Source organism: Hyperolius riggenbachi, chromosome 2, assembly GCF_040937935.1.
Source record: "Hyperolius riggenbachi isolate aHypRig1 chromosome 2, aHypRig1.pri, whole genome shotgun sequence".
NCBI classification, from domain to species: Eukaryota; Metazoa; Chordata; class Amphibia; order Anura; family Hyperoliidae; genus Hyperolius; species Hyperolius riggenbachi.
The window spans coordinates 531454080-531475624 of NC_090647.1; the positions used below are offsets into that span (position 1 = coordinate 531454080).

Consider the following 21545-nt stretch of genomic DNA (forward strand, 5'->3'; position numbering starts at 1 on the left):
CCCCTTGAAACATCTTTTCCATCACTTTTGTGGCCAGCAGAATTTTTTTTCCCAAAGTTCGCCTCCCCATTGAAGTCTATTGCGGTTCGCGAACTTTAACGCGAACCGAACCTTCCGCGAAAGTTCGCGAACCCGGTTCGCGAACCTAAAATCGGAGGTTCGGCCCAACTCTACTAGAGATGCCTCAGTATTAATTAGCTAGAGGTGCTCCTGACTGAGGGGATTTCTTGATATCTTGTCAGTGGGATACAGAGAGCAGGGTGAGTAGCCCCTATTTTACACTCTCATCAGGACTCTGCATAGGTAAGGCAGGAGGGAGGCACTTAGGGAGGGGAGTGAGCCGCCTTTCCATCATCAGGTGCCTGTAGGCATGAGCCTACAGTGCCTTATGGTAAATCCAGCCCTGCAGTAGCCAATACCCCTTTCCCATGAGAAATCATTACATTTTCTTGAAAAGATCATTGTATGTCTGATATTGTGGTGAAACCCCTCCCAGAGTGTGATGTCATGACCATGGTCCTGACAGTTTTCTGACTGTGAACCTTGATGCATTGTGGGAAATAACAGCTTTTTTTATTCCATGCGTTATTTTCACTACAGTTCCTCTTTAATATAAGTTAAAGTGTCACTCGAGTTTAATTGAAGAGTCACTGTGGTAAAATATATTAAAATGCAGTCAATTATTCAGGCTACCCAATTTAAAAGTTATACTGACCTCGATGGTATGTAGGCTCTCCAGATAGCTCCAGGCTCCTTATTGTGTCTGGCCTCCTCTCCATCTTGCCCCTGTAGCCCCGTTTTAGCTCCAACTAAGACCAGTCTTCCGCATGCACTGTCCACTCCGCTCACACTTCTGAACAGCAGTGCACGGCAGCAGTGGCCGACAGTGTTCCGGGCAAGCGCAGTTAGAAAGAAAAAATCAGAACTATGCATATCCAAGATCCTTCCAGTGAGGGCTACTACACAGCCTTGCGTGTACAGAGAAGGCGCACAGATGGACAACGCATGCACCAGAGTTGCGAATGGGGGTTGAAGTGGCTTGATGGAGGGGAGGGGGGACTCAATAAGAATCCTGGAGGTGTCTGGAGACCTTGTATGTCATAAAGGTAAGTATCATTTTTAGCATTTTTTTTCCTCTTTCCAGTTTATTTAACACAGTGCAGCTAACTAAACAGAACAACTCTGATAAGCATTCTAGATCTCTTGTAGCTGCCTACAATTATTTTGGTTTATGACTTTGGTTGCATTATGATTAACTTTTCTGTAAAATAATTTGCTGCTTTTTCGCGCGTTTTCTGCGCGGTTTTTACGCGTTTTTGCGCATTTTCGCGCAACTTTGAGGTTTTCTGAATCCTAACGCAAAATTTTGCATGGTAGCATTATATTTACGCATCTTGATGCGGATTTTGCATCTTTATGCGGATTTTATGCGAATTTATGCGGATTTATAATTTTGCAGTATTATTGAATTTTATTTTTTTTTTATTTCTTCTTTACTCTATAACATGATTATAAGATGCAAATTTATTTCACAGTTATATTTAACTTATAACAAGCTGGTTGTACAACTGAGCTATATTTTTCTAGTGAAATGTATATGCTTATGTGGAGAACTTCTTATATATTGTTTATTTGTTATTTGTTATATATATATTATATACTATGCCATTGGATACTTACATAACTTGTATGCTGAAAAATTTTTCAATAAAAATTATTGTGAAAAAAAAAATAAAAAAATAATTTGCTGCTGCTCTATGCACTAAGTGTTAAATACAGAAGTAATTGTACTTTTATTCATAGCTTTTCTTGTCTTTGTTACAGCGCATTCCAATATGTGTACCTCTCAATCTGGAGACCAACTATGAGCTGCTTTACCTGGCGGAACAATTCACTGGAATCCCTGTGCTCTACCTGAGGTTCAAACTCCCAGATGTAACCAGGTAAGGGAGACTAGATACAAGAGCTGCACCCACAGTCACATGGAACCTTGAAACATAACAGCAACTCTTTGGGGCAGGAGGCTTTCTCCCTAGTTATTGGTCCTATTATTTGTTCTTGAGTTCCTCCACACTGCAGACACTTTATGTAGCTAAAGTCTACCTAAGTCCTCCTGGGTGCATACACCTAAAAGGGGTGCCCGGAAATTTGGTTACCGGAGCAGGCCACTTTCACACCAGGACGTTTTCGTTGTGTTACGTTACCCTTTTTTACCGCAGGGTAATGCTAAAGCAATGAAAGCCTATGGGACATTTCATACCTGATGCGCCGGAAGCATCGCATCTGACGCAAAAGCATCCGCGAGTTATGGGTGAACATCCCCGGTGACGAACGTTGACCGGAAGTCATGTAAGTCAGTGGAGCTGTAGATATTTCAAACTGGTTCGCATTCGTGTTGCTGTACGCGAAAGCATTTTCGTCCAAATCACTTTTTTGCAATTCGTATTTCCGCCACAGGAAGTGAGCGCTAGAGAGCCTCATTTATAGATTTGTTTGCTGCCAAGAGTTAAATTTCTGTGCATCAATGTAGGTGTCTACTAAGCTTCTTTTTACCGTCCAATCGCACCTTAATCAAAATGCTAGTTGCTGGTGTGAAACTGGCCTGACTCTTCCCTGCTTACGTCTAAAGGTCCGTACCCACGGCATGATTTTTACAGCAATTTTTCTCGCAACCATTGACTTCTTTCACAATAAACAATCGTTTTTTGCAATATCATGTAACATCGTTTATTCTGACTTCAGTTCTCGAATTGGTAACTTCCTACCTGAGGTTCGTTATGACATCATGGACAGCGGAGATTCACTGATATAACTGCTTCAGTTACATAGTAGAACAATTCCAGATGTCTGTTCTAGTTCAATTTGATGTGCTTTTTTCTACTTCCGGGTCGCGGCTTAGCTTCCGATTAGAGGGAGCTTACAGAGGCAGGAAGCGAGGGGATAAAGGCGGGAACCATGCAATGAGGGAGGCGGGGGAGGCGCGCAGTGATTGACAAGTACAAGTTTACCAGAAGGCTAGCGACAAGCAGACTGTCGCTAGCATTGCGCTATTTATCAGGGGGGGGACAGCAGAGCCCAGGGGGGACCGGTGGCGGCACTAGCAGGACACAGAGGCTTGTCATTGTGTACAGAGCATGCCTCTGTGTCCTATTAAGATTTAGAACATCTGCCTCGGGTTCTCTTGACCTCCAAAGGTTTTTAAAAATAATGAAAATGTATTTCATTTTTCTATGGGAAGGTGTATAATAGTGTATTTGGATGTGGTTTTACTTTGTGGCCACAAGATGGAGATACGGAGTTAGTGTGTTCTAAAAATAGAAACAGAACCAAGTGTTTATTATTTGTTTATATTTGTGTAAACACAGGGGTGTAGATACTCTATCTGGTGGTGGTAAAGTAGTAAGCAATCATGAAGTGAAAATAAACTCATGAGATAAATCATTGTATATGTAGGACTAACCCTAAATAGAATTTTCCTGCAGTTGAGTCTCTAAATTTTAATTTTGGTTTGAAATCTTGGTTTGAACTTAAAATCAGATATAACATCACACTGAGATGGCTGTTGTTTATCCAGCTCCCACACAGAGAAATTATGACCTACTGAACTTTTCATCACTGTCCTGCTATCACAGGTGTTAACACCGCCACCCAGAGGTTTTTTGACCTCTAATTAGTTTTTAGGAATGTTGCAGTATAAGTACAGAGATTAAACACTGGTTTATGCAATTAGAATAAATAAATTAAAAGTTAACCCAGTTAAGTTCTAAGTAGGATTAGTTCTATATGTACATATGTTTATCTTATTATGCCGAAGGTCACTTCAGGTGTATGTATGTCTTTAGAGTGTTTAGCCTAGCTTAGTCTAATTCCCCCTCATCTGTGACTAATCACAAATTGTAATTTGATCTTTCCCCGACTCACTTGACTGCCATGGCAGATAAGGCAGACAAGCTAATTTGAAGGTATAGGATGTTAACAATATGTCTCCTTTCATGAAAGTAGGAAGTAGACACACGTCAGATTTATTTCAGGATTTGTATCAGCTGTAACAAAGAAATGTTTTTCTTTAAATGGTAGTATGCTACTGCTTATCTTTTAGAGCAGAAAGGAAGTTCTGAGTTCAGGTCTGCTTTAGGTAAGCTTTTTTTGAAATGATGAAAGAAGTTGCCTTATGTTGACCTTCTTATAAAATCCTAATTGCTTGGCTATAATGCTGATCATTTTATCTGACTGACCTGGATACAGTATTAAGATCAGTAACAACATTGTTCTCATTCTTTATAACCTCTCACAGGCTCACATATAGGCCATATTGTGAAATGTATTTCCATTGCAGGTTTTCAGCGGAGTTTGACTTCCGGACCTACGATAACGAGGGGGTGATCTTGTACGCCGAGTCAGCTGATGCCACATCGTGGATCCTTCTCGCTTTACGCAATGGCAAGATCGAAATTCAGTTCAAGAACGATGTGTTGACAAAAGTGACGACTGGTGGCAAGTCCATCAATAACGGAGAATGGCACATAGTAAGTGGCGTTACTCAATACCTGATGTACCAGACTGGGGATCACTTTGGCATGGTTGGGCATCTTATATGATTAGCACAGTAAATATTGCTAAGAGAACCACTGTTTTTAAAGGGAACTTGAGATGGGGGATTCTACATAAAATATATATACCTGGGGCTTTCTCCAGCCCCCTCTGGCCTGATCATCTGCAACACCTACAACATCATCTTCTCTCCCTCCGTGTGCCCTCAACTGGCCCCAAAAAATTCTCCAGCTGGCGCAGACGCAGTCCGGCTAGGCGTACTGCACCGTCTTGCTTCTGTGTCCATTAGTGTTGGGAGAACATCTGGATGTTCGGGTTCGGTGTGGTTCGGCCGAACATGCCCCTGATGTTCGGCATGTTCGAGCCGAACCCCGAACCCAACCCGAACATGTCCCTTTGGGGCCCCTATAGGGTCCCAGCATAAAGGGAGAGCATGCCCCGAGCGCTGGTGGGGGGTCGGAAATGCCCCCCACCCCTCCCCGCTAAGCTCTCCCTTTTGCTGATTCCCTATAATGTTAAATTTAAGCCCCCCAAAAGTACCTGAGGAGGAGGGCAGGAAGCGGGCAGCCGGAGATGCTAGGCGCTAGTACTATCTGGTACTTCCGCCCTCTCTTGACGCACTTCCTGTTTACATTTGAAGTCGCGTCAAGAGAGCGCAGAAGTACCGCGATGACGCGTACGAGGGTACGCGCCATCTACATGATGACACGTACCCTCGTACGCGTCATTGCGGTACTTCTGCGCTCTCTAGACGCGACTTCAAATGTAAACAGGAAGTGCGTCAAGAGAGGGTGGAAGTACCAGATGGTACTAGCGCCTAGCATCTCCGGCTGCCCGCTTCCTGCCCTCCTCCTCATGTACTTTTGGGGGGCTTAAATTTAACATTATAGGGAATCAGCAAAAGGGAGAGCTTAGCGGGGAGGGGCATTTCTGACCCCCCCCCCCCCCCCCCGCGCGCGCTCGGGGCATGCTCTCCCTTTATGCTGGGACCCTATAGAAGGCCTGTTCGGGTTCGGGCAGCATGAGGTGTTCGGTGGGTGCCGAACCGAACCCGAACAGCCCAAAATCCGGGCAAACCCGAAAAGTGGCGAACACTGTTCGCCCATCACTAGTGTCCATGAGCATTCTGCGCCTGCGCAGTAGTATCACAGGTATGCACAGCACTCCCTGCGACGTGAACGTGGCAGGAGCACGCACATGGCCGGCTCGCGCATGTGCAGTTGGCCCTGGACCAGAAAACTTTCCGGAGCCAATAACGGGCACATGGAGGGAGAGAAGAGAATGCTGTGAGAGTGATTAGGCCGGAGGGGGCTGGAGAAAGCCCCAGGTATGTATATTTTATGTAAAATCCCCCATCTCAGCTTCCCTTTAAACAGATATGGTTAGATATACAAGCAATATAGAATAAACAGAGCCTCTAGAAAAAATAAAATACACACAAAAAAAGATTAAAAGTGGGAGGTAGGGGTGGACTTACCTCTCAACAGATGACACAATGGGTCTATTTCAGTATAGAACAGCATTTTATTGGAATTTTACTCCACTTTGTTGCACCGCATTTCGCGGGTCGATCCCGCTTCCTCAGGCAATAGGGAAGTGACCGTTAGAAGTCTCTCAGTGCATGGGCGCCTCTGTCGGGGGTTGAGATAAGTACCTTTTTTTGTGCAGAACCAGCTGTGTTAGCTAAATCGATAGCAGAGTGTAGTTGAGTCAACAGGAATGTATTTGCCCACTACTTGTACATATTATTTATCCTGGTAGACCAAATAGAGCCCTCAGCATAAAGTAAATACAGTAGCTATCACATAAAGCTGTAGTTTTCCTATAAAGCTGAAATGCTAAACGGATCCCAATATTGTCTGATTTGATAATGTATAGTCAGATCTGTCAGACTATATACAGTATATGTTATTGTCTATAGGTGCCTATTAGCAGTACAATTTAAGAAATGATTATTAGGACCGGACTGGTTGAAATTAGAGGGCGTTGATGCTGCCAACGACAAGCGATCCTAATAATGGTTGGATGGTCGCTCCACTTGTAATTGGTTGTAATTGAAATGATCGCATTGGTTATAGCGTTTCATTGGAAGGTTGATGGTTTGCCAAAATTGTACCATTAATTGCCACCTTCAACTATAAATGATTGTATCAGATGGAGTGGGGTGGGGTGGCTTGCAGGGTTATATATCCAATTGTTTAATAATTTTATAGCCACATGGGTGCTATACTGTAATATGATAAAATAGCTGGACATAGACTTGCCACGATCACTATTCATGTTCTTTTGATACAGTTATTAGGCTGCTTTATAAGCATTATATGCTTTATATTTGTATGCCCTATAGAGTAACAATTGGGGCCCTTTCTCACCTGAGCGGGAATCGCGCGATTCCCGCTCACGGCAAACCGCTAGCGGTTCTGCAAGAACCGCTACACAATGTAGCGAGTGGCAGTGTTCTCACTGCCACGGTTGCGGTTAGCGATAATCGCAACCGCGCTGCATGCAGCGGTTTGCCGGCGATGAGCGTTCCGTGATTTGCGATCGTGATTAGCGTGCATAGCACGCTAATCGCGATCGCTCCAAAACCGCCGCAGTGTCCAGTAATTTTTCCGCGCTACTCCCGGGAAATTCACTCCCGCAAAACGCCGGCAGTAATCGCCGGCGTTCTGCGATTTTAAGTGTGAACGGGCCCTTAGATTGTTTTTGCCGCATACAGATTTATAACTAGACACAATTTGATCAGTCCTGATTGGATCTTACTTGCTGCCTGGGAGCGTCCATAAATATTTTCTTACTGAAGTGACATTAAAAAGGTTTTCTACCCAATATTTATGTTCTGGGGCAACAGACAGTTTTAATTTCTTTAAAGTGAACCTGAACTGAAAATTAAAAGTCAAAATAAACATACACACCCCATACATACCCCCTGTGTAGTCTACTCCTGTTTGTCCACTGTGATCAATGGAATTCTCTGTCCTTTATTTTGAAAATGGCCGCTACCCCATAACAGCTTCCTGGTCAGCACACTGTTAAACTGTAATATCACCCACTTGAGCCATAGGGAAACATGGACATTACCTTGCTCATCAGTTGTCCTTTCAGTTATAACTGACAGCTACTGATATATGTCAGTCCTGACAAAATCTTGTCAGAGCTGGAAGGAATCGTTGTGAGAAGAAAATGGTGAGCTGCTGAGAGGAACTGACAGTGAGGTAAGTGTGTAATATTCATTTGCAGGCACTTCATGTGTTTATTTTAAATACTTTTACTTGGTTCAGGTTCCCTTTAAAGTGGTGGTAAGGGGGGGGGGGGGGGTATCGGCATGTGTAGTACTTTTTCTCAGTGCACATGTGGAGTTTTCTAGGTGTTTAATAAAATCCAATAACAGGTGTAGGCCAGCTGTTACTTACATTTTTTTGGTATTGAATAACATTTCATAAGGTGCTAAACTTTTGTAAGACCTCTAAATTATTGCATTGCATATTTTCAGATTGTAAAATGTTCTACTGTTTTAGAAATGGAGTTTTGAGCCAAGATGATCCTTTTTGCTCATTGCTGCTTTGCGTAAGGAGCCACTACAAAATTTGTGGTAGATCCCATTTATTCCAGACAATATTAGATTGCAGTAAAATTCTTGTGCAATATCGATCTTACCGCCACAGCTGCTATCTGTGTATTGCCTGATCTGATACAAACCTATAGAAACCTCAATAAACCTTCCACCTGGGTCTATAAATCAAGAAAATTGACAATCTATACTACGCTATTATATTTCCGCAAAAAATGATCAGAATTTTCCCCAACTCCCAATCGACTCATAATAAAAAAAAGGGACATTTAATGACATTTCTCACTTGAAAAAAATGTAAAACTTGATTTTTCTGTACAACATAATGGTTTAATCAAACTATTGGAAAATGTAATATTTATATTATTGTGCATGGCCACCTTTACATTTGATGTTTATATTAAATGTAACTTGTAATTTACTATTAAAGAGGAACTGTAGTGAAAAAAAACAATGAATAAAATTGCTTATTTTTCACAATATTCATTTATAGATAGTCAGTGTTTGCTCACTGTAAAATCTTTCCTCTCCCTGATTTACCTTCTGAAATGTATCACTGGTGGTGACAGCTTTAGTTCTGCCAGGTAATCTGTACAGAATGTTTATTGAGAGTTCTATGCACAGAGCGAGATACTGGTTGCTTGGCAGTTGGAAACAGCCGTTATCTCCCACAATGCAACACAGTTCACAGACAGGAAATTGGCACCTTGGTCATGACATCACACCGTGGGAGGGGTTTCCCCACAATATCAGCCATACAGCACCCCCTGATGATCTATTCGAGAAAAGGTAAAGATTTCTCATGGGAAAAGGGGTATCAGCTACTGATTGCGATGAAGTTCCTCTCTAAAGAGATACTGTAGGGGGTCGGGGGAAAATGAGTTGAACTTACCCGGGGCTTCTAACGGTCCCCCGCAGACATCCTGTGCCCGTGCAGCCACTCACTGATGCTCCGGCCCCGCCTCCGGTTCACTTCTGGAATTTCAGACTTTAAAGTCTGAAAAACACTGCGCCTGCGCAGCTGCATCCTCGCTCCCGCTGATGTCACCAGGAGCGTACTGTGCAGGCCCAGTATGGTCTGTGTCTGCGCAGTACACTCCTGGTGACATCAGCGGGATTGAGGACATAGCAACGCAGGCACAGTGGTTTTCGGACTTTAAAGTCTGAAATTCCACAAGTGAACCAGAGGCGGGGCCGGAGCATCGGTGAGTGGCTGCGCAGGCACAGGATGTCTGCGGGGGACCATTAGAAGCCCCGGGTAAGTTCAACTCATTTTCCCCCGACCCCCCCTACAGTATCCCTTTAGCAGTACCTTATTGAACCAATACGAATGAGTTAAAATCTCTGAAAGACAATTCTCAGAAAATATGGCTCATAAAGCCGCCCAGCATCTGTCCTCCTCATTACAATATAACGTGTCTGTCTTCTCCTCCTCCGAGCGTAACCTCTCCCGCTAGCACTGTAAAGATAAGCAGTAACACAGTGAGCACAAAGGCATGTTTATTCATCTCGTAGGTGTCGGTGGAGGAGCTGGAGAACAGCATAAGTGTGAAGATTGCAAAGGAAGCTGTTATGAACATCAATAACCCTAAATTTCTATTTAAATCTGTGAACGGGATTTTGGAAACCAAAGTCTACATAGCGGGACTGCCACGGAAAGTAGAACATCTCATTAAACCGGTAATTCCAGTAAATGTTTACCTAAAGTGATAATATCCTGTTACATTTCACATCAGTCGCTGGGAGAATTCTAATGCAAGATGCAGCGGCTGGTGATTGTGGGCGGTGCCTGGCAGAGATGGTCAGTATTATGCAAATGATTCTGTATGCAGATTGGAATTAGCTCAATGTAGGAGGTGCATTTAACTGGCCCATTCCCAAAATGCATTAAATAGGTTACGTTGTTTTCTTACAGCTGCTCCAAGTGCCATTTGGTATGTATGTATATAGAGTTGAACTTAAAGGGGAACTGAAGTAAGAGGTATACGGAGGCTGCCATATTTATTTCCTTTTAATCAATACCAGTTGCCTGGCAGCCCTGCTGGTCTGTTTCTCTGCAGTAGTATCTGAATAACACCAGAAACAAGCATGCAGCTAGTCTTGTCAGATCTGACTTTAAAGTCTGAAACGCCTGATCTGCTGCATGCTTGTTCAGGGGCTATGGCTAATAGTATTAGAGGCAGAGGATCAGCAGGGTTGCCAGGCAACTGGTATTGCTTAAAAGGAAAGAAGCATGGCAGCCTCCATATACCTCTCTCTTCAGTTCCCCTTTAAAGTGGGCCTCTACTCTTGCACAGGACACGTGGAGAACCACCCTGTATGTATTTAGAGAGTTTATCCTGTCTAATTCCCCCTCATCTGTGACTAATCACAAGTTGTAATTTGATCTCTCAGCCGTGTCAGCTCAGAAATCTTCTTGGCCAAAGCAGAGCAGCTAAATTGTAAACACAGGATGTTTGCCTTCATGAAAGCAGAAAGTAGACACACTGCAGATTTACTGCAGGATTTCTATCAGCTGTAACAAAGAAATGTTTTTCTGTAAAGGTTATTATGCTGTTGTGTATATTTTAAAGCAGATAGAAAGTTCTGTGTTCAGGTCCTCTTTAAATTCTGCTTAAGGCCGGGGTGTAGCCTGTGTGAGCCCATAAAACAGACTTCATGTACACTCTACCTTCACAAACTGAATATTTATAATAGCTTGACCATGCAGTAGACTAAGCCTATGGATTTTAACCATAATGCATTGCATCTCAGATGATACCACCTATCTCATTGTTCTAGCAGGTACAAGGTTTTTCAACCTTGAAGATGAGTCAGCAGCTCACATATTTTCATTAAAAACCTTCGCATGTTTGGGACATCTGCTTTGTGCCTTGCAGTTACATAGAGAACTAAAAGAAAAACCCTTACCATTATACTATTAATCATATTATTTAAAGTGGACCTAAGGTGGGACCTTAAGAAAATATTCAAACCTGGGGCTTCCTCTAGCCCCTTCCGGCTTGGTCGTTCCCTCATCGTCCTCTCTTTCTCCAGTAATTGGCTCCGTAAAGTCCTCCGGTCCAGGGCCAACTGCTCACGTGCGTAGCGGCTGTTGGCGCACTCCCGCCTGGAGCATTCTGCGCCTGCCAGCAACGGGAGCGAGGCAGGGGAGTGTGCCCAGTCGGACTGCACGTATGGGCGCCAGTTGCAGACAAACCAATGGCAACTAAGGATGACGAGGGAGGGGTCAGGCCGGAGGGGGCTGGAGGAGGCCCCAGGTCTGTATATTTTCAATTTAAGGCTCAATCTCAAATACCATTTAAATTAGCCTGTTTAATGTATATCTAATTAGTGCTGCTCAAATCCGGAACCGGGAGATACCCGAATAGTTGCTATGCGGATTTCACCCAGTAAACCCGCAGGGGGGGGGGGGTCAATCCTACCTGTCTGACGTCTTTTTCGGTCGTCCCTCGGTGCCTCCCACGATGTGTTCCACGCGCGTCACGTGATTACAAACACTTCCTCCTTCAACCCGGAAGAAGGAAGTGTTTGTAATCACGTGACCGCCGCTTGGAGCGCATCGTGGGAGGCGCTGAGGGATGACCAAAGAAGACGTTAGACAGGTAAGATTGACCCCCCACTCGCCCACCCAGCCCAGGTTTACTGGGAGATATCTGGATAGAACTACCGGTTCCGGATTTGAGCTGCACTGTATCTAATAATACAATATCTACAATACCTTGACTGTGGGGTGGCTTACTGCTCACTTTCCTATTCTTTCTCAAGGAGGTTTTTGGGAGAGCCATGTCATTGGAGGGGCGGGAATGAGAGGAGCTAAATTTGGCTTTCAGGGAGACAACTGAACTTCCTTCCTGCAGTCGGGTCGGATTCTGACGTTCATAGGGAGCTCCTGGCAAAGTGGGTTTTCATTAGAGGATAAACGTAAGGAGATTTAGGATAGCTTTTTATAAACGCTCCAGAGCATATTAAATTTAAAATTCACTTTGAGTAAACTTTAAGGCTCCTTATACACTTGGTCACTTTCGTTGCATTGCTCTTCCTGTACGCAGGGTAACGCAATAAAAAAGAAAGTGTATCATGCTGAAAGTTCCCGACCCGCTGCAAAGTCAACAGTGTGTTACAGTGCGACTCCATGGCGAGCGACGCGGCAGAATGAATGGAAGTCAACAAGGGGCGCAAACAATTAAAATTTGTTTGTGCGCTTATGTGGAACGCTGCGAATACGGGGGGAAGCCGAGAATCCAAGTGATGTACTTCCTGTCCAGCAGGGAGTACGTCATTGGGCGAGAGACGGAGAAGGGGGTGGGGTGGAGCAGCGTTATGCATATGACCCTGTCAGTGCTCTCTGCCGCAAGGTCATATGAATCAATTTTTTTGGTGTTGCGGTGCAATGCAATAGGGGCAGTGAACTGCAACGTTTGCCTCTAATATAAAATTGTCCTAAGGATGCATACACGCATCGAATTTTGATTGCCCAATGAGTGGCCAATTTAATCACTTTCATGCACTATGAGGACCAACAGATTCTGAATACTATGAACAGATTATGTAGGAAAGCTCTCGTACTACAGGGAGGCGGTAAAATTGGCCAATCAAAATTGGATTTGTGTACATGTGTAACATTATCTAATCAAGCAGCAAGCAGAAAAAAATTCTCCCCCAGAACCATCACAGCTCTAGGAAGAGATTTATGACTGTTATGGGACTTAAAAAGAATAAAAATGTTCTTTGCAGATTAATCCTCGATTGGATGGTTGTATCCGTGGCTGGAACTTGATGAACCAGGGAGCTATGGGTGTAAAGGAAGTGATTCAAGGAAAACAGAGCAAGCATTGCCTGATAGATGTGGAGGAGGGTTCCTACTACCCCGGAGGAGGACTGGCACACTTCATACTCAACTACAGTAAGCCATTGCAGTGTACTAGAATCAGAATCGCCTTTATTCGCCAAGTACTGTACACGATTGACGTACCCTGAATTATTTGTGGTTCACATGGCAACAACAGTAGGACACTCAACAAACATAACATTTACAGACCGGGAGAGATCACATTGGTGCAAGAATGGGAAGCATACAATTAGAACATAGGAACAAGCGTTAAGTTCGGAGTGGGCTGCTTGGGAATGCTGCTGTCCAAGGGGCTAGAGTGCTGTAGAGGAGCTAGAGTTCAGCAGGAGGACTGTCTGGGGAAAGAAAGTGATCCTACGCCTGGGGGTTCTGGAGGGGATTTTTTTGTAATTGATGGGAGGAGCTTGACTTGCCTGGGTGAGAGTGGTCATTTGAAATCCTGGTGGACTTGCCTGTGAAGGATGTCTAGTGGTGGCTAGAGTTGGGCCGAACCTCTGATTTTAGGTTCGCGAACCGGGTTCCCGAACTTCTGCGGAACGTTCGGTTCGCGGAAAAGTTCGCGAACCGCAATAGACTTCAATGGGGAGGCGAACTTTGGAAAAAAAAATTCTGCTGGCCACAAAAGTGATGGAAAAGATGTTTCAAGGGGTCTAACACCTGGAGGGGGGCATGGCGGAGTGGGATACACGCCAAAAGTCCCCGGGAAAAATCTGGATTTGACGCAAAGCAGCGTTTTAAGGGCAGAAATCACATTGAATGCTAAATGACAGGCAGGTATACAGTGGCGGGTCCACTGAACAGAACAGGTATGCAGTGGCGGGTTCACTGAACACAACAGGTTTGCAGTGGTGGGTTCACTGAACAGGTATGCAGTGGTGGGTTCACAGAACAGGTATGCAGTGGTGGGTTCACAGAACAGGTATGCAGTGGCAGGTTCACTGAACAGGTATGCAGTGGCAGGTTCACTGAACAGGTATGCAGTGGTGGGTTCACTGAACAGGTATGCAGTGGTGGGTTCACTGAACAGGTATGCAGTGGTGGGTTCACTGAACAGGTATGCAGTGGTGGGTTCACTGAACAGGTATGCAGTGGTGGGTTCACAGAACAGGTATGCAGTGGCGGGTTCACAGAACAGGTATGCAGTGGCGGGTTCACAGAACAGGTATGCAGTGGCAGGTTCACTGAACACAACAGGTATGCAGTGGCGGGTTCACTGAACAGGTATACAGTGGCGGGTCCACTGAACAGAACAGGTATGCAGTGGCGGGTTCACTGAACACAACAGGTATGCAGTGGTGGATTCACTGAACAGGTATGCAGTGGTGGGTTCACAGAACAGGTATGGAGTGGTGGGTTCACAGAACAGGTATGCAGTGGCAGGTTCACTGAACAGGTATGCAGTGGTGGGTTCACTGAACACAACAGGTATGCAGTGGTGGATTCACTGAACAGGTATGCAGTGGTGGGTTCACAGAACAGGTATGGAGTGGTGGGTTCACAGAACAGGTATGCAGTGGCAGGTTCACTGAACAGGTATGCAGTGGTGGGTTCACCGAACAGGTATGCAGTGGTGGGTTCACAGTACAGGTATGCAGTGGTGGGTTGACAGAACAGGTATGCAGTGGCAGGTTCACTGAACAGGTATGCAGTGGGCTCACTGAACAGAACAGGTATGCAGCCAGGAACAAGCTAAGCCTAACTAATCTTTCCCTATGAGAGACAGTCTGCAGCAGCTCGCCCTACTCTCACTAATGCAGGCACACGGTTGACCGTAATGGCCGCCGCTGCCTGCCTTATATAAGGGGGGTGGGGCTCCAGGGGCTAGTGTAGCCTAATTGGCTACACTGGGCCTGCTGACTGTGATGTAGAGGGTCAAAGTTGACCCTCCATGGTGCATTATGGGGCGAACCGAACTTCCGCAAACGTTCGCCTGCGGGACGCGAATGCGAACCACGGAAGTTCGCATGGAACCGTTCGCAGGCAAACCGTTCGGCCCAACTCTAGTCGTGGCAGGGGAGTACCAATGATCTTTTCTGCTTCTTTATACACTTTTTGGAGTTTGTAGTTGTCACTGGCGGTTGCACCTGCATACAGAAGATGGATTCAGTGGTAGCGGTGTAAAAGCTGGTCTACAGTTCTCGTGGCATTCCATATTTTTTTCAGTTGGCACAGGAAGAAAAGCTTCTGTGGCTTCTTTTAAATTTTGGTGGTGTTCTGCCCCTATTTTAGGTCGCTAGTTATGGTTGTGCCTAGAAACCGAACGCATTGTACCTTGGGGACCTCAGACTTCTGAATGAGCATTGGGTGGAGGGTGGAAGGGAGTTTCCTGAAGTCCACAATTATTTCAACAGTTGTTGTCACGTTAAGGACAAGCTTTTTGTCCTTGCACCAGTTGCAGATGCTCTTAAAGGGAGCCTGTACTGAGTAAAATTATTTAAAATAAACACATGAGGTAACTTCAAATTAACGTTAAATAGTTACCTTGCCATCAGTTCCTCTCAGAAGCTCACCATTTGCTTCTGACAATGATCCCTTCCAGTTCTGACAGCATTTTGTCAGAACTGAAATATATCAGTTACTGTCAGTTATAGCTGAGTGGACAACTGATGTGCCCGGTAATGTCTATGTTTCCCTATGGCTCAAGTGGGCGATGTTATAGTTTAACAGTGTGCTGACCAGAAAGCTGTTATGGGGTAATGGCCATTTTCAAAATGGAGGACAGAGAATTCCGTCGATCACAGTGGACAAACAGGACGCGGGATAGGAGAAAGGTTGATGAGTAGATTACACGGGAGGTAAGTATGACGTGTGTATGTTTATTTTGACTTTTAATTTTCAGTTCAGGTTTTCTTTAACCACTTGCCGACCGCCTACTTCATATTGGCGGCGGCAAAGTGGCAGCCCCAGGACCACGTAACGCAGATTGGCGTCAGGTCCTGGGGCACTCTCTGGCCGGGGATCGCGCGCTGGGATGCGCGCGCATCCGCCGGCAATAGGCTCCGCCCACCCGCGACGTCAACCCGCCGGCCAATCGGAAGCGCCGGCGGGTTGTTAACCCGACGATCGCCGGATAGGAAGCGCATAATACGCTTTGTAATGTTTACAAAGTGTATTATACAGGCTGCCTCCTGCCCTGGTGGTCCCAATGTCCGAGGGACCACCAGGGCAGGCTGCAGCCACCCTAGTCTGCACCCAAACACACTGATCTGCCCCCTGATCGCCCACAGTACCCCTCAGACCCCCCCTGCCCACCCCCCAGACCACCGTTTGCACACAATCACCCCCCTAATCACCCATCAATCACTCCCTGTCACTATCTGTCAACGCTATTTTTTTTTTTAATCCCTAAACTGCCCCCTGCTCCCTCCTGATCACCCCCCCCCACCCCTCAGATTCTCCCCAGACCCTCCCCCCCCTGTGTACTGTATGCATCTATCCCCCCTGATCACCTGTCAATCACCTGTCAATCACCCGTCAATCACCCCCTGTCACTGCCACCCATCAATCAGCCCCTAACCTGCCCCTTGCGGGCAATCTGATCACCCACCCACACCAATAGATCGCCCGCAGATCCGACATCAGATCACCTCCCAAATCCATTGTTTACATCTATTCTCTCCTCTAAACACCCACTAATTACCCATCAATCACCCATCAATCACCCCCTATCACCACCTGTCACTTTTACCCATCAGATTAGACCCTTGCGGGCACCCAATCACCCGCCCACACGCTCAGATTACCCTCAAACCCCCCCTTATCGATTCGCCAGTGCATTATTTACATCCGTTCTTCCCTGTAATAACCCACTGATCACCTGTCAATCACCCCCTGTCACTGCCACCCATCAATCACCCCCTGTCACTGCCACCCATCAATCAGCCCCTAACCTGCCCCTTGCGGGCAATCTGATCACCCACCCACACCAATAGATCGCCCGCAGATCCGACATCAGATCACCTCCCAAATCCATTGTTTACATCTATTCTCTCCTCTAAACACCCACTAATTACCCATCAATCACCCATCAATCACCCCCTATCACCACCTGTCACTGTTACCCATCAGATTAGACCCTTGCGGGCACCCAATCACCCGCCCACACGCTCAGATTGCCCTCAGACCCCCGCCTTATCAATTCGCCAGTGTAATATTTACATCTGTTATTCCCTGTAATAACCCACTGATCACCTGACAATCACCCATCAATCACCCCCTGTCATTGCCACCCATCAATCACCCCCTGTCACTGCCACCCATCAATCAGCCCCTAACCTGCCCCTTGCGGGCAATCTGATCACCCACTCACACCAATAGATCGCCCGCAGATCCGACATCAGATCACCTCCCAAGTGCAGTGTTTACATCTCTTCTCTCCTCTAAACACCCACTAATTACCCATCAATCACCCCCTATCACCACCTGTCACTGTTACCCATCAGATTAGACCCTAATCTGCCCCTTGCGGGCACCCAATCACCCGCCCACACCTCAGAATGCCCTCAGACCCCAGCCCTGATCACCTCGCTAGTGCATTGCTTGCATCTATTTCCCCCCTCTAATCACACCTTGAGACACCCATAAATCACCCCCTAGCACACCTACCCATCAGATCAGGCCCTAATTTGCCCCGTGTGGGCTCCTGATCACTCGGCCAAACCCTCAGATCCCCCTCAGACCCCCTTCCGATCACCTCCCCAGTGCATTGATTGCATCTATTTTCCCCTCTAACCGCCCCCTGAGACACCCATCAATCACCTCCTGTCACCCCCCTAGCACTCCTATCCATCAGATCAGGCCCAATACATCCTGTCATCTAAGAGGCCACCCTGCTTATGACCGTTTCCACAAAATTTGCCCCCTCATAGACCACCTGTCATCAAAATTTGCAGATGCTTATACCCCTGAACAGTCATTTTGAGAAATTTGGTTTCCAGACTACTCACAGTTTTGGGCCCGTAAAATGCCAGGGCAGTATAGGAACCCCACAAGTGACCCCATTTTAGAAAGAAGACACCCCAAGGTATTCTGTTAGGTGTATGATGAGTTCATAGAAGATTTTATTTTTTGTCAAAAGTTAGCGGAAATTGGATTTTTATTGTTTTTTTCACAAAGTGTCATTTTTCACTAACTTGTGACAAAAAATAAAATCTTCTATGAACTCACCATACCCCTAACGGAATACCTTGGGGTGTCTTCTTTCTAAAATGGGGTCACTTGTGGGGTTCCTATACTGCCCTGGCATTTTAGGGGCCCTAAACCGTGGGGAGTAGTCTAGAAAACAAATGCCTCAAAATGACCTGTGAATAGGACGTTGGGCCCCTTAGCGCACCTAGGCTGCAAAAAAGTGTCACACATGTAGTATCGCCATACTCAGGAGAAGTAGTATAATGTGTTTTGGGGTGTATTTTTCCACATACCCATGCTGAGTGGGAGAAATCTCTCTGTAAATGGACAATTGTGTGTAAAAAAAATAAAAAAATTGTCATTTACGGAGATATTTCTCCCACCCAGCATGGGTATGTGTAAAAATACACCCCAAAACACATTATACTACTTCTCCTGAGTACGGCAATACCACATGTGTGGCACTTTTTTGCAGCCTAACTGCGCTAAGGGGCCCAAAGTCAAATGAGCATCTTTAGGCTTTACAGGGGTGCTTACAATTAGGCACCCCCCAAAATGCCAGGACAGTGAACACACCCCACAAATGACCCCATTTTGGAAAGTAGACACTTCAAGGTATTCAGAGAGGAGCATAGTGAGTCCGTGGCAGATTTCATTTTTTTTTTGTCGCAAGTTAGAAGAAATGGAAACTTTTTTTTTTTTTTTTTTCTGTCACAAAGTGTCATTTTCCGCTAACTTGTGACAAAAAATAAAATCTTCAATGAACTCACCATGCCTCTCACTGAATACTTTGGGATGTCTTCTTTCCAAAATGGGGTCATTTGGGGGGTATTTGTACTATCCTGGAATTTTAGCCCCTCATGAAACCTGACAGGTGCGCAGAAAAGTCAGAGATGCTTGAAAATGGGAAAATTCACTTTTTGCACCATAGTTTGTAAACGCTATAACTTTTACCCAATCCAATAAATATACACTGAATGGTTTTGTTTTTTTATCAAAGACATGTAGCAGAATAACTTTCGCGCTCAAATGTATAGGAAATTTTACTTTATTTGAAAAATGTCAGCACAGAAAGTAAAAAAAATCATTTTTTTGACAAAATTCGTGTCTTTTTTGATGAATATAATAAAAAGTAAAACTCGCAGCAGCAATCAAATAGCACCAAAAGAAAGCTGTATTAGTGACAAGAAAAGGAGGTAAAATTCATTTAGGTGGTAGGTTGTATGACTGAGCAATAAACCGTGAAAGCTGCAGTGGTCCGAATGGAAAAAAAGGCTTTGGTCCTTAAGGGGTTTTATGACTGCAGTCCTTAAGTGGTTAATGTCTCTGCGGTAAGCTTGCGCACAAGTGTCGAACTCCAGTCCTCAAGGGCCATATCCATGCCAGTGTTTAGGATGGACAGAGAAATTGAGAAAAGTGTTCTACTTAATTTACCACACCCTTCCTGATTCAGTCCCATCAACTAATTCAAGATATGCCAAAAATTGTGACGGGATCTCGTCCCATGAGGGCTGGAGTTTGACATCCCATTCCCTGGTAGAGCAAATTAAGCTCTAGTCTTTGTTCTGGAATTACCGTATTATATCTATTATTCTTTATAGATGACAGCATTGTGGCCGAAGGACAAGATTGGATAGTGAACGTTACTCTGGACATTCGATCATCTACTGACACTGGAGTGATGTTTGCCTTGGTGAAGGAGGACACGGTGCCACTGGCAATAGCTATTGAGGACCATTCATCCACCATTGTGCAAGTATGCCTGCTGCAATAATTAACATTACTATGATAGTGATTATTTTCATTTAATCAATTAAGGAAATATTTAATATATATCCTTTCCTAAATTATAAATTACAGTTTGCTTTAAACCTAATAAGTTTCCAACATATATTAAATCATACATGATAAAGTGTGATTTTCTCACTTCCAAGGTCCGTATTTCACATATGGTCATGAAATCTCCGCCCCGTCTGAAATCGGGCTCGGGCAATGTTTTTTCTTTCTTAAAGATAGGTGCAAAGGATGCTGGGGGATTGATGTCATAACTCCACCCCTCCATATCCTGCTCCTAGCCCACAACCACTGTGAAAAGAGATGTACTCTAATCCAGGCAGGCAGATAGACATCAGAAAAAAGAATTATAGCAAACAGACATAAGACAGGCTGCAGCTGTTCTGCTGTCTCTCCTTTCTCCTACATACTGTGAAAAAAGATGTAATTTGATCCAGAAAAGCAGGGGAGCGAGGAACAGTGGAGGGCACCAGCCTGGAGGGAAGGACACAATGTTTAGGATGTACTTGCAAGGCATCAGCATGAGGCAAAGATGGAGGTGCTACTACAGATATAACTGTGAGTCTGCCTATCCACTATGATGTACTAGATGTACACTTCCAGTGGCTTAGCAATAGAAAGTGCAGAGGTTGCAACTGCATTGGGACCCTTGGACCAGAGGGGCCCCAAGGGGCCCACCCTCAACCACAGTATTAGCTCTCTATTCGTCCTGTGCTGGTAATAATCACTTCTATAGATGCTTAGAATAATAGTAAACATTACCAAACTGTTCCCCATCCCTTTCCTGCACCTCTGACACTGTGGTTGCCCTTGGCAGGTTTTGGTGCACCGTATAAATTGTTATGTATCGAGTGCTTTTGGGGGGCCTAATGTAAAACTCGCACTGGGGCCCATAGCTCTTTAGCTACACCACTGTACACTTCATATGTTCAACTAACTGTACTCAGTGCCTAGACTACATATATGTATTGCCATTCAAACTGTTTTTGTTTTTGACCGGAGGTAGTCTTTAAGACCCTGGGGTACTCTAATCTCTAAGCAGAACATGAACATGGCTTCCCTCATAAGCATTCTCTCCTGTAGATCCTCTCTCTCATGGCTTGGAGGAATTATTAGGAAGGGCTTCATGTTAATTATGCTGAACAAACAGTTACCGGCGTTCTGCAGTCACATGACAAGTGGTGCAGGAAGAGAAGAGATAAGTATGAGAGATGCAAGCTATATTTCACAGAAAAAAATACCGTGCACAGCAGATAAAAGCAAACTGACATTACTTTCTGGATGACCCTTGTAATGTATTCATTACATTAATTATTGCATTATGAATATTATATGTCCTTTTGATGATGATGAATCGATGATGAGGAATTGTTTCACCATTGTGTCTCTTCCAGGATGTGATTGTCAGCATTGAGACTGTCACAGTGGCACGGCTGTCCACCAAGAGGATCTGTACCGACAAAAATATCTTCATCACTTTCATAGCTACAAAGTCCTCTCTGGAAATAACATCAAATTCCTACAGTGCAATCCATTACATAGGCAAAGAGGACCTGAGGAAGCAGCTGGAAGTCCTGGACCAAGCCATGAAAGGACATCTGGACACATATTTAGGGGGAATCCCAGGTATGCTTTTCCCCCTTCCCCCCC

At 45.0% G+C, this 21545-nt stretch overlaps 1 protein-coding gene across 1 annotated transcript in view; it reads left to right on the top strand.

Annotated features, from left to right (window-relative positions):
* The window catches only part of PROS1 (protein S), a 120655-nt gene that overhangs the window by 97618 nt on the left and 1492 nt on the right, over positions 1–21545 (top strand). The window contains exons 9-14 of the mRNA XM_068270661.1: positions 1825–1943; positions 4337–4526; positions 9638–9802; positions 12860–13028; positions 19703–19857; positions 21290–21521. Coding sequence (XP_068126762.1) covers positions 1825–1943; positions 4337–4526; positions 9638–9802; positions 12860–13028; positions 19703–19857; positions 21290–21521 — 1030 coding nt within the window. The remainder of the gene's footprint in view (positions 1–1824; positions 1944–4336; positions 4527–9637; positions 9803–12859; positions 13029–19702; positions 19858–21289; positions 21522–21545) is intronic.